Source organism: Belonocnema kinseyi, chromosome 4 (genome assembly GCF_010883055.1).
Source record: "Belonocnema kinseyi isolate 2016_QV_RU_SX_M_011 chromosome 4, B_treatae_v1, whole genome shotgun sequence".
Classification (NCBI taxonomy): domain Eukaryota; kingdom Metazoa; phylum Arthropoda; class Insecta; order Hymenoptera; family Cynipidae; genus Belonocnema; species Belonocnema kinseyi.
Window position 1 is genome coordinate 104,133,032 of NC_046660.1, and position 14,289 is coordinate 104,147,320.

Sequence of the window (14,289 nt, forward strand, 5' to 3'; positions counted from 1 at the left end):
GTCTACTTCCTATCTGTTAACTTACCCTCCTCCTTTCAACTACTATCCCTCCTCTCACTTCGTATTTACCTCCCCACCCACTCCCTACTTCTCCATCCTTTAATTAACTTTGGATCTACTTGAACTGTCTGAGAATTCTTTCCTGATTTTGATACCGTGTATCGTATTCTTTCAAAATATGTGGACAGGAGAATTTTTTTCCATCAAATAGTATTTTCTCATTTTTCTCACAAGGAACGTAAGATAAACAGAAATCTTAGAAAAATATTTTCAGCACCTAAAAAAATCGTCCTAAGAATTTGTATTTTGCTCTTTTCTGATATCTGGCATGGTCGTTCACAAGAAAAATTCAAAATTTATAATTTTAGAAAGAAAAAATCCCTTGGCATCAAAAATAGTTTAGCCGATATGAAGCTGCTGAGATGCCTTTCTTGAACTGTAATTTTTATTTTAAAAACAACATATCTCATCCTCAGAAGATTCTGCGATTGCAAGTGTGGCATCTGCCTGATTTGAAATGGATTCAGTCAATAATTTCCATATTATAAATTTCTACTTGACTGGGACTTTACTTACCAATTATCATAATTTTATAATGTTGAAAATTTCATGAAAATAGTAAGAAATCTAAAAAAAAACATAAATATATATCACCCAATTTCTTGAAAATTTCTACCAGGGACGAAGAGTATTTTCTAAAAAAAGCAATATAGTGAAAACTTTCTCCACTCACCAGCAAATTATTAGTTATGAGTCCAGGTACTTCTTACTCAAGCCTTTTTGACGGGCGAAATTGCAGTTTAAAGTAATGAAATAGAACTTCGTCATAAAAGTAAAACATGCAAGAACGCTTTCGTAAGGACGATGCATTACCCGAAGTAATTCTATCCGAACGCAAGCATGGTAATGCGTTTCTTGCGCGCAGATACAGTATTACGTATAGAACAAGTAGGTAAATTTCAAAGTCCCTAAAATTGGCCACATGCCAGTTTCATAGGTACTATGTAGGCTATGGAAATTTAAGATTGGTACCGAAAGGGACGAAATAACCAATCGACGCAGATGCATTGCGATGACAAACATTGATCCAGATTATGTAGAGGTCTACTACGCACGTCTTTTTAAACATTTCCCGTTGAACATAAAAAGTGCTTATTTAGTAGTTAGTGAACTTGCTCGCTTTGTTTTGTAGCTATATTATATGGTTTGATTTCACGAATTTTATAAGTTTTTAAAACTTGAATGCCCCATTCCATTAAAAAATTGTAAGACGAAGGATAAATAGTTTTCATGTTCTATCTTTTATCTTTCATAAACTAATCGTAGTTAATCATCAAAATAAATCGCAAACTTATAACAACCTTTCACAGTTAAACTGTTTCATATTAAAATATTGTTTTTTAAATAATTACAAAATTAAATCGTCAAAAATGCAACAGTTCAAAATTGAACAATTTTATCTTTAGAGAATTCAGAATTTGAATAGCGAAAGAATTTAAGCTAAATAGCTTTTAAATAGGAGTCTTGAAAATGTTGAAAATTAAACCGTTGAAATGTTATTTTGCTTCACATTATGGTATACATAGATAAAATCCAAATCTGAAAAGATTTACAGTTAAATATTTATAATTGTGAATATTTGAAATTCAAACTGATCAAATTGCTCAAATTCAGGGCGTTAAATGGAAGAAATTCTGATTTAAAGATTATTCAATTTCATAATGGCAGCTGTAAATATGGTCATCATCTACTTATTTTGAATTTTGATGTTTTGAATGTCAAATATTGGAAAAAACCACGACATAAATAAAAAAAAACAAATTTATTTTTATTAGTCATCAGCAGAATAAAAAAAGCAAGTTCCTTGAAAAGTGTTAAGTGTATTCGAAATCGCTCGATTGAACAAATACTTTCGTGGAAACGAGATCAGCTGAGACGATAATTTTGACAAGTGAACGAAATGTTTTCTCGTTTAGTATGTTTATCGTCAAATATTGATCGAATGTAACACTAATTTCAACTTAAAATTTTTTTTTTTATTTAAACCGCATACTACATTGTTTATCCCTTGAGAACTTGGTTAAATAATTAAGCAAATACTTAGATAATTTTGTTACCAAGTTGGAGAACATACTTGCAGAAAATTTTCTAAATCATCCGCTCAAATTATTTACCTTCTAAATGTAATTGTCCCTTATATGGTCTTAGTAATTTTTATAAACACAAGTTATGCTTACAAATTTATTATTTTGTATTGATTTTTTATTTTAAATTTAAAGTTAGTAATAGATAAATGAAAATTCATTTGCGATCTTATAAAGTATGAATCCTATAAAGTATGAAGTAAGGTCAAATATAAATATGTCAACAAAAGGAAGAGTTTTGTAAGCTATTCTTTTCCATTTTACCTAAGAATCAACTGTGTTTCGTTAATTTTTTTTTAAATAATCCTGATTTAGTAGTTTTTGTTTATTATCCAATATATTATAAACATTAATTTTCATATAATAATTTAAGACGTTAATTGTGTTTGCCTACTTGGTGCTAATCAATATTAGTATGATATTGATTAATTTGTTAAGATTGTGAAAAAAACGCTCTCTAGCTCCGCTGGGATATGAGCCCAGGTCCTTCAGATTGACGGTCTGATGCTCTACCAACTGAGCTACGGAGAGACAAGAATACTTTCTTCACAATCTCCATACAAGCAGAATGTCAACGTCATTCCTTATACTTGTAAGATTTTTCTTTCTAAACATGGACGGTTTCTATTTTTCGACTTAGAATGAGAACATATTTAATATACTCTGAGGAGCTAATTTTATGTTAAACTGTGAAAGTTATTGCCATTAAAAGAAATTTTTTACATTTATCCTAGAAAACATTAAATTACAATAATCTCTAAAAAAATTAAGATTAGTTTTTAGTTTTTTATGTTAAATTTAACTTTTTGCGTAATTTTTATGCACTTTATTCTGAAATATCACAATTAAAATAAAATACAACAATGTGCGACGCTATACGAAAAATACAAAAAAAATCAAATTTGATTCATATAACAGGCAACAGTTGTAATTATAATATATTAAAATTAATTTTGGTAAGAATTTGGCTAGAAAACAGATAATTTTTAATTACAGTTTTGAAAGGTCAAAAATGAGAATTTGTGTTTTTCATAGAATTTTGTCAATGTCTATATAAAAAACAATGAATGTGACATGAAATGTGCATTTCATAAAGATATAAAACTTTCATTCTACAATTTTTTTAATACAGCCAGAATTTTTGAGGTTAATCAAGAAAAACTAGGGTTTTCGGGTTTTCTCGGTAATTTTTTAAAGAATCTTGCAGAATTTTTTTTATCTTGATCCAATTTTACAACGTTAATGACATTTGTAGTCGAATATAACTGACAAATGAATGAATTTTCTTATTTATTAATTACCTTAAAAAATATCTGTGTGTTACACAAAAGTATCCCTTTAAATTTAAAGAGAATGCTGGGTGTCTCACATCCCACGGGCTTTCCGATTTTATTTTTTCAAGTTTTCTTTTCGAATAGTTAGGTATTATATATATATATTTTCCTATTTTGTATTGTTTCAACATCACTCATGATTTTGTTTCTGCCTAAAATATCTGAAGGTGTATTTTAATGTGTGCCCTTTAAGGGTTAGCACATGTCCAACATTATTTTTCACAATGTAGTTTTTGGTGGAGAAAATTTTATCTTGATATTATTTCTTGTAATCGATGCGCCTATAAAATACTTTACGAGAAATGCTGTGCAATTTCATCATGCAGAAGATTTATCTTCTCGAGAACATTATCATGTATTCAAAATCAGAAGTTAATGCAATTGTTTGTGGTCTAAATTTATTTATGAAGGATATCCCTTCAAAGTAGGCGTATTATCAAGGATTTTGTTTGTTCGCGTGGGCTTATGTGCTTGGAAGGATTGCGTGCGGCTTCGACCATTGGATCCTAGCAGATCACATAAACGGTCCTAACTTAGATTAAGTTGTATACCCGAAACTCGATTCGTTCGTCTAACCAACCAAACTACTGTCAGATGCCTCTGATTACCCTGATTTACTGGGTGGTGCAATAGTCTCTACTCTCTATCTTGTAGCCACGTTCAATAATCCACTGTAATTGGATTGCATATGCACGCACACTCATTCTATTTAACATTTGACACCAGAAACTATCATTATGTAGAGCCAAAACTAACGGAACTCCACGAAACTATATCCATGATCTGACATCAGGGGCGATGCAGCAGTAAACCCCAGCTTGTAGTAATAATTTCTGGGATCAAATGCTTTATTGGTTGTAAAGGGTGTACGTATTAAGCTCTTCATAATATTGCTTCAGCTATAATTAATATCGGAGTAAATTTGTAACTGATACTTTCAATTTAAATTCTAGTAATCTCCGTTTCAAGTGGATCCATTAAACACTACATCAACTGTGCTCTTGAAACTGTGTTGCTCTATTTTTAGGTTATTCATTTTAGCCAAACAATTACAATATTATCTGCACAAAGTGGCAGGAAACAAACATTTGAAGCTCCTTTTTTAATATGTTTAGATAGATGAGAAATGATGATTTTGTAAAGCACATAATTTCTTAAGCACCCAAATACAAGAAATTAGGGTAGCTCTTATTTATATTGTGAAAATTTTTTAAATGTTTTTGTTCTCAACCCTTAACTCTGTTCAAATGACCATATAAATGGTCTCCAAAAATTTAAGAAAAATCCCTTAATGTTAACTCCTTGATGAAAGTCAATAATATTTAACCAAATAGTTGAATTTGAAACCTAAAAGATCATTTTTTATCCAAGAAGATTAATTTTCTACCAACTAAAAAGAAAATTATCATTTTTTAACAAGCGGTGAAATCCTTAATCAAATAGTTGAATATAAAACCAGCAAGTTGATTTTTTACCCAAACAGATTAATTTCCTACCAGAAGAGCGATTTTTCGACAAAACATACATAGCATTGTTTCTTAATTTTTTTAGGCCTCAAGGAAGGTATTATATACTCCATAAATATCCACTGATTTTCCTTAATTTCTTACTTTTCTTTCTTTCAATAATTAATTATAATAGGTTAATTTGAAATTAGACTTTGCGTAAGCATGATATAGGTTTTTTGTTTTTCTTTTTCATTGTAAAATAAAAAAAAAATTTTAGCCTATACAATTGAATATTATAACAAGGAAATTATCTTTCTACCAAAAGTCTAGTTATCAACAAATGATTTAACTTTTAATACTAAGGAATTAAATTGATATAAATCTGTGGGCTTTTGAACCAAATTAAATGAATATTTAATAGAAAATTAAATTTTCTATCAAATAGTTAAATCATCAAATGAGAAAGACAACTTTTCAAAAAATAATGGAACCGTTAAATTTTCAGTTTAAAAAACTAATTGTCAAAGATTTGAATTGAACCAAATAGATAAATGTCTAACAAAATAAATACATTTTGTACCAAATATTTCAATTTTGAACTTAAAAAGGATACATTTTTAACAAAAAACAAGCAAAACAAAAGCAATTCAAAAAGAATGCAAAAAATCCCGAGTTTTTAATTAAACAGTTCTATCTTTACCCGAAAAGATTAGTTTTTTAACCAAATAGTTAAATATCCTACTAAAAAAGATATGTTTCAAACAACAGTGGTATATTTTTAATTTTCAATCAAAAACATTGATTTTCGAGCAAAACATAAATCAAATTTGCAACAACTACTTGAATTTTTAACTAAATATTATAGTCGAATTTCCAACCAAATGTTATGTTAGTCTAGTTCTTATTTGAACGAAAAGATAACAAAATGGGGAGAAGGGGAAATTTCTTGAAAAAACGGAAAAATAAGCATCATTCAAAAACGGGTAAAAAGGAAATAGAGAAACGAGAATAAAGTCTGATGTATGAAGGTGATTTTGAAGCCGATGATTTATTATTAAATTGTTCCTTTGTAGGTTCATCTTTAGCAAAATTCGCAAACATTGTTGAAATTTATTATCAGAAAAGGTACTATACATTATCTCTGAGTTCGTTACGTAACTGCCAATGCCTCCCGCACCCCCTATTTTTGGCACGGCCCCTCCCCTTCATCCTGAAATGGGTAACTTAGTTTACGGATTGCATATATGGTAGAGTAATTTTCTTTTCGTGGATAGAGTTTTTTACGAATAATGAACAAAGTTCCCCGAAAAGAATTAAAGAATGGAATAATTAATCTTTAATTACTAAAATTTACATATCTCATTATATTTGGTAATGCCTATTTACAAAGTACCGCCTATTACAGATCAGCGAACTTAAGACAAATGCTGAAATCTGCGAAACAAATTTGATTCATCTATTTATGGAAGTACGAGTATCCGCTGTCTGCTGAGCCAGATTTATATTCACCTCAGGATTCTCCGCTGAAAGAGTGCTTTTTGAGCGAGACGTTACGCTGGCATGAGGCGCGGAAAGAGACGGTCACTTTTTGTTTGAACACTGCTTTGCAAGTCGCCTGAAAGTACGTAGGCAAGAACCATTGTATAGAGTTGGAAACTCTGTCGAGTCGTCCGGTGATGCGACATTTCTTTTTTTTTCTTTTTCTCTTATTTTTCCTGCCCTCCAGAGGCGAAGAATTAAATCACTCGTATACATAATTCTGCAACTTTTCCTTCCGCGAATCAGTGATATTTCGCTCTGCAATAGTAGAACTTGAAAGACTAAGTACGCGCAGTTGATGCGAAGTACTTAAGCGAAATTAGTGCCTGAATCAATCTCACTTTCGAACACCATTTCGTGAGCCACTGACGTCGCATGCATCAACAAGTAATCTTATTTGCACCCAACAATTATTTGAATTGGGATTTTGCTTGCTTCGTGTATTCTCCACTCGAGGATATTAAGGCCTTGCTTATAATACTAGGCTGAACTCTACTTTAACTACAAAAGCTGCTGAATACACTTCGGCAAGAAAAGGATGAAACTTTGATAGTAACAGGAGTGATATCAAGTACGATAAAAGACGGTCAAACACCGAACTTTTTTGCGAAGAATAATATAGTTCTTCATTAAATAATTTACAATTTAGTTGGGAAATTTCTGAAAAAGCAGATTATATTCGCTTGGGAAAAATACTCAAGATTCTTCCTCATTTTATGTTTTATTTCTCTATATGATTCTAATTGAATTCGCTGAAACAAAAAAAGAACGGTTACTAAATAATTTTTCTGAGTAGTTTTTTTTTGTTTATAAATATTTCGTTGTGATTACTAAGCAGTTTTTGTGATTATTAACACAATTTACTTTACATCAACAAAAAATTATACAGAGTACCAGTTGTTACTTGTACCAAAGATTGAATGAAATCAAGTTTTACTTTGTGTGATTAGTGTCAGGTATTCTTTAAGGAAATTAAAACACTATTTTGTGAATGAAAAATGTTTTTTGCTCAGAGATAGATTGCTATAAAAAATGACAATGGTGATACTGATTTTCCTTTGTTTGACCCGAGGTTTGACCTTAGAATGTTAGATTAAGAACGGAGCTTCTTAATTTTGTTTGGAAAAATAAAAACAAATATACATTTTTGAAAGAAAAAGCTCGAAGAAAGCAAACTGCTTTGATACAGTAAGTTACAGTTGATTCGAGGATAATTATTTTATTGAATTAAGTAATATTTCTCACTATAGAGATTTCTCACATAAATAAGATATTGTATTTTATCCACAAAAGACTAAATTTCCCTCAACAAAACTGTATTTTTAGATTGTTACGTCAGAGAAGTAATTTTCTTTCCTTTAAAAAAATGTGGTTTGTTAAACAAAAAATCTATGTTCAAAAAACAAAAAATTGTTTTGGCTCGACTGACTGGTTCTGTTGCTTCTATAGCAACCACATCTTTGATAAGCCAAACAAATATTTTTGTGAGTTTAGTATCATAAATGTGAAAAAAATGTGGTTGACCAAACAATTTACTTAATAGGTTTAAGTTTCTTAGCATAACATTCTCTCTATTGCAATGATTATTCCAGATAAGGATTCTTGGTATATTTTACTTGTCCTTGACTGTAGTTTGCTGTCACGAATCTTAAAATAGCACATTATTATTTTTAATATTAAAGGTATAAATGTATAGAACTTATTAAAATTTAAATAAAAAATTGTTCATTCATCATTGTAATTAATCGTTAATAAATAATGCCAAATTTTAAGAGTTTCAATGAGAATTTCTGTCATTTTTTAAATCAAATTTACATTTTGCTAAATAAATATTATGAAAGAAGTAATATTTGTGTATTTTTGCACAAGAGAATGACTTAGTTTTCTATTCTGATTTTAAAATGTCCTAAATGAAGATTTGAATTTTAATATTTAAAAAAATGTCCTGATGCAGAACTCAAACGCCGCACAGTAGGGTATTTTGGATTTGTTCGTGTAAATAATCGACGACTCGTCAATTTTCAACCGAATTGAATTTTTTTTTAATACTCGTGTAAAGACCTATTTTTCGAATCTTGGCCGAAGGTTGGCCCTGAAATATGCGACGGAGAAGCTATCGTTGGAGACTCATACGTCATTGTTTACTCTAGGACCCTTTGGCGCCTAGAACCCCATGAAGTATCGAAAACAAAAGTCTCCATGTGAAGTGGAGAAAACGACACATTCGCTTGGAATCGTCGTCCTGAGCGGATGCTTAATTTGATTGATCCAAATATAATAATTATTCATTAAATGTCTTAAGGTATTCCTTATTTTTGTAAACTATTAATAAGAGTTTTCACAATATAATATTTATAAATATTCGGCACTTTGATTTTCTTACCTACCGATCGCCGATTTTTAGGCTATTTAGATGTCAGTAATATTTGGTAATTCGTACAAACAATGCTTAATGCTCATTGTTATTTATGTTTTCAACCATTACAAGTTCAAACCTTTCTATTCTCGTTCTATTTTTGCAATAAAGGTTTTAAATAATAGTCAATAAACGTTCATAACGTTAATACTTTAATTTCCAAATTATTCAACCGAGAAACGTATTACATTGATAAAAAAATTTTGGTCGGTATTTAATTATTGAAATAATAATTTTATTAAAAAAACATAAAAACTGTAAGAAAAAAAGATTTAAAATTTTGTATAATACTCTTTCGTTAATTTCTTCAGAATAAATGTTTTTCGCTTGAATAGTTTGAAAATTAAAGTATTAACGTTATGAACGTTCATTAACTATTATTTAAAAGTTTTATTGCGACAATAGAACGAGAATAGAAAGTTTTGCACTTGTAATGGTCGAAAACATAAATAACAATGAGCATGAAGCATTGTTTGTACGAATTACCAAATCTTACTGAAATCTAAATAGCCTAAAAATCGGCCGACGACAGCCGACGATGGTCGACGTTTTTTTGACGTACTGAAGTTTCAAACCGTAATAGTGGCGTATCTCTCCGACAGTAAATTTATTCACGAGTATTAAAAAAAAATTCAATTCGGTTGAAAATTGACAAGTCGTCGATTATTTGCACGAACAAATCCAAAATACCCTACTATGCGCCGAGTTTATAAAAAAAGAATCTGGTTCTGAAGAATTAATTATTTTTCAACAACAGGAGTAGTGTTTTTACTATATTATGTAATAATTGATTAAACCGATTGTAAAGGCCTTTCAAACCATTTGACGGAAAATCTAAAAAAATTATGCGTGAAAAATATAAAAACTCATTTATAACAATATTAATTCTCATATTTTGAAACACTAACTAAATTATTAAAAAAAGTCATCTATTACTTATTTATTTAATTTTTTTAGTTCAATGTAATGCAATTATTCCATTCATCGATATGGAAATTTTTATTTTTTGGAGGTATCAAAGTCGATTAAATTGTACTGAAAATATGGAAAGTCTGTAAATGCCAAATCCCTGCAGCCGCAGTTTTTCCGCAAACGCAGAACAAAATAACGCAGATCGATTTCAATTCTTCTATTTCTGTTTATCTGTCGGAACGCGTGCGATATAAAAGCTCGTTGAAGTCTGTGGATCGCGATGCTGTAGTAAAGTTCAGGTTCAATGCCTTTCCCGAAACTGATACCGAAATGGAATTCGATACGGATTACCTGTCACGATATTGTTGCGTAATAGCATGTGACGTACTTTTGGAAACTTCCAATTTTATTGTTGACAATGTCCTAAATATGCGCACACCATACCACAAGTATTAGTATTTGCTGTGCAAAATGGCTTTATCAAAATAGTGCCTCATGTTATATCTGCTACTCCGAATACCTAAAATGAAACAGATTTAACAAAATATGGAATTATTTAATATATTTAATATATTAAATTTAATATTTAAATATTTAATTTAGTTTAGAATTTCACATTCTGTTTAGAAAGATAGTGTATAACTAATGGTATACATTAAAATTCTTCCATTTTCAGAAAGAATGGCCATTGCAGCAATTATGCAGTTATTTAAGAATAAAGTATTAAAATATTATATAATATATAGTAATATTATCATATATTATATTAGTATTATTATATTACAACACTATATTATAATATATTCTACCAATAGAATTTTTTATATAAAAATCTGTGCAATATATTGCGCAGCATCTAAAGATAATTATCAATATTTTTCTCAGAACTTTTTTTTGCAGTTTAAAATTCTCTGTCCGAAATCCTTATAGAATATGAAAAAAAGTTTCACAACTTCTATTGTTTTACACAATGAGATTCAGTAATTGCGTTATTCTCTGAAGAGAATTTTCACTTCCCGATATGTTTTTATCATAATTTTTGATTCTATAATAATTTTGAAAATCCTAATTTTTGATAATACAATGAATTCAAATACCATTGTCCCTCTCGTTCAAATTTCCTCACATAAGTTTCTAGCGCATGTCACTGGTTTATTATTGTACATATATACTAATAGTGTGGTAAAACAATACTATGAGAATAACGAGAAAATTATTATTATGTTCTAGGAAACACTGAACCGTGGCTAACAGTAACGAAGAGTGCAGAGCTAGGAACGGAAGTTCAGCTGCCATGCGTTCTCAAACTGCCACAATGCGTGGGTCTCCACAGCATCAAATGGTACCGCGGCAACACAAGAATTTTTGTTTATAGCGATGATGTCGGTATCACTCGCGTTAAACCGGATATGGACCCGGGGTAAGTGAATTTCTTTGAGTCCATTTATCTTCAATTAAAATTAATTATTAGTTGCAATAAAAATACATAGTATTGATTCCAGGTTAAATTAGGCCAAATTTTAAGGAAAGCCTAGTTCATGGTAACAGAAGGATTTTTTATTTAGATATATCATTCGAAAGTGAAAATGAAGATACTTATATTTCACAGTTTGACTAATATAATTGATGCCAACAAATTTTGAAATTGAAAAAAATGACAGCATCGCGCCTGTTTTGTTGAATTGCTTTAAACTATATTTTCCTAAAAAAAAACTCCACTTATTCTCTTTCTAGAAGTATATGGTAATATGTGCTTCATATCTCTGGAGTTTATTTTTTAATAAACCACTGCTTTAAATTGAACAACATTATTTTTGAAAAATAAAATTTTGGTAATTTTCGCGGAAGAAACGAAAAGTACAAAAAGTGTTGAGGAAAAAGTTTATACAAATCTAGAAAAGTTCTATGAAAAATACCTCTGGCTTTTTTGTACCTTCAAATATGTTCCAAGTCCACATTAAAAATGATTGGATGCCTTTTTACATAAGCAATAATTTTTTTAAATATTGTAAAAAATAAAAAAGGTGGGGCTTTCCTAAAATTTGTTTTCCATGTTAGCAAAATTCGATGAAAAAAATAAAGATTTTCTAGAAAGGGGCAGTTAACAAACCTCGTGACGCGAATTATTCGAAAAAATTGCCCCCCAGCCCCCCTTGTGATACTCCATGACAAATCGTTGAACCCCGCCTCAATGGCACGTGCTAAGTGATTGCCCCCCCCCCCCCCCCCCCCCCCCCCCCTCAGCACGTCACGAGGTTTATGAACGGCCCCAAAGCCCCACTTTTTCATTTGTAGTCGTATTTGATTTACAATTTACATTTATATAATGAAGGCATCATATCAGTTTTATGGCGTCTTAATCATTTTTGAGGATGATAACATTTTTTCTCGTAAAGAATGCAAGATGTCACAAAAGAGCAAAAGGTATTATTTGTCGAACATATCTAGATGTGTAAACTTCCATTCAAACAATTTTTTGTACCTTTCTTTATTTCCGAGAAAAATGCAAATATTTTATTTTTCAAATCTTTTTTTTTCTTTAAATATAAAGGCGTGGTTTATCAAGAAAAGCAATTTCTGTGAATCTTATAAAATTCGAGGTAATTTTTCAATTATATTAACAAATAAAAAAAAGATCAAACTGTAAAACATGCGCTTCGTTATTTTCAACATAGAATTATATGTGTCTAAATACTAAATTATTCTGACACCCTAAGCTGGACCTCCCTGTCTGATTTAAAATAGAATTGGTCATAGGCCGAAGTTTTAAAAGTCCGCCCAAGAAAAGTTTCCTTACTCATAAAAAAATGGGTGAATTATTCTCACGTTGCCACAATGCATAAAATTATTATAATTTCAAATCCAAAAAATCATTTCCGTCGGAGCTATTGCAATGAAAAAAGTTGAACAATTTCTTTACGTAGAATTTGTTAGATTTTCTGGTGCTTTTGAAAAAAAATGATCTACAGTTTATAAAGTCAGATCATCGCACCGCAAATGAGGTTCAATGTTTTCTAAGCATTGAGCTTTTTGAAACATTTACTTAAAGATTTTTTTAGTATGAGTGATATTTGAAAACTACTAAGAAAAAAATGTTCATATTATCATTTTAATCGTATTTATCTAGAAGAATCTCGTCAATAATCAAACGAACAAAGACGACTGGGCGATGATTTTAATTAATTTCGGCGAAATGTGGTAATGAATATTGAGAAGGTTAAATTACATTTCGCATACATATACATGACATCACGAGTCGTGTGAGGCACACGAAGCCATACATCACACAGAAAGACAGGTTGGCCGTAATCCGTAATCAGCATTAAATGCCATATGTATTTTGAAGCGCATATATTAAGGGGTATATGACACAAATTGGGGAATAGTCTTCATTGGCCAATGAAGTCGCTAGCGGACCAAAATTTAAAAGAGAAGATCATTTCACATGACATCTGCACTATAATATGACCACTAACTTTACAATTCTCTTTGCATTGAAATTGAAAACTCTCTTATAGTTCAAATTAATAATTGTCGATTTTCTAACAAACACATGTTTGTTCTTCATCAGCTGTCTCGAAAATAGAATTTCTGAGAGAAGTTTCCATAAAAAATGGAATACTTTTGTAGTTATATATGAGTATATACTATATGCGCTTAATTATTATATTCAGAGTAAAGAAACGCATTATATATATTTATAGTGCCCTCATTGAGTGTACACATTCTTAACAAAATCATCTTTAATGTTATTCTTACTGAACAAGTTCTAAAAACTTGAAATATAATTAAATCATCTACCATTTATATTTGCATACGCATTGTACAATCTGACACACTAAATCTGAAGATATCGATTTGATCGACAGCAGAATGATCCAAGAATGTAACAGTATTTATTTTCTTTATGTTGGTGCTGATTTTCGTATAAACTAGATACCGCTGAAGCAAAAGGAATACCTTAAGATTTACCGCGAAATGAAAGATTTATAAGCGAAAATCAAATTTTTTATTTGGAGATGTCCCTCCTGGAAAATGTAATTTAATGTTGTTAATAGAGTCATTTAGACCACGAATAAAGAGAATGAGCCTTGGGTAGGAGCCTAGGGTTTAAACGGCTATAAAAGCACTGGCTGAATCGGTTTAAGCTATTCAGAATGAAATTTAGTGAATCCAATGCTCAGCTTTTATTACCCTTTGCTGAAACCATCTTCTTTGCGTTTAAATATTGCATACTCGTAATCCTTCCCAGCACTATATTATCGTATCCCTTGAATTCAATGCGACAGTTAATATAAAATTGTGAAGCTGATTGCGTATTTGAGTATTAAATTTTTTTTATTAATTCACTCATTCATTTTTACTTTAAACAAATTGTAATATTTCTCTTTGGCTATGTACGAGGGTAGTTCAATAAGTCCTTAGAATGACCAACATATGGCGCGCGAATCGCTCCAAATCATCTGTTTTCAGTCAGCACCACTCCCGACTAGATA

General features: G+C 30.3%; 1 protein-coding gene across 1 annotated transcript in view; it reads left to right on the top strand.

The window, feature by feature from the left end:
- The window catches only part of LOC117170634, a 429,481-nt gene that overhangs the window by 220,264 nt on the left and 194,928 nt on the right, over window positions 1-14,289 (top strand). Inside the window, exon 2 of the mRNA XM_033357538.1 lies at window positions 11,024-11,213. Coding sequence (XP_033213429.1) covers window positions 11,024-11,213 — 190 coding nt within the window. The remainder of the gene's footprint in view (window positions 1-11,023; window positions 11,214-14,289) is intronic.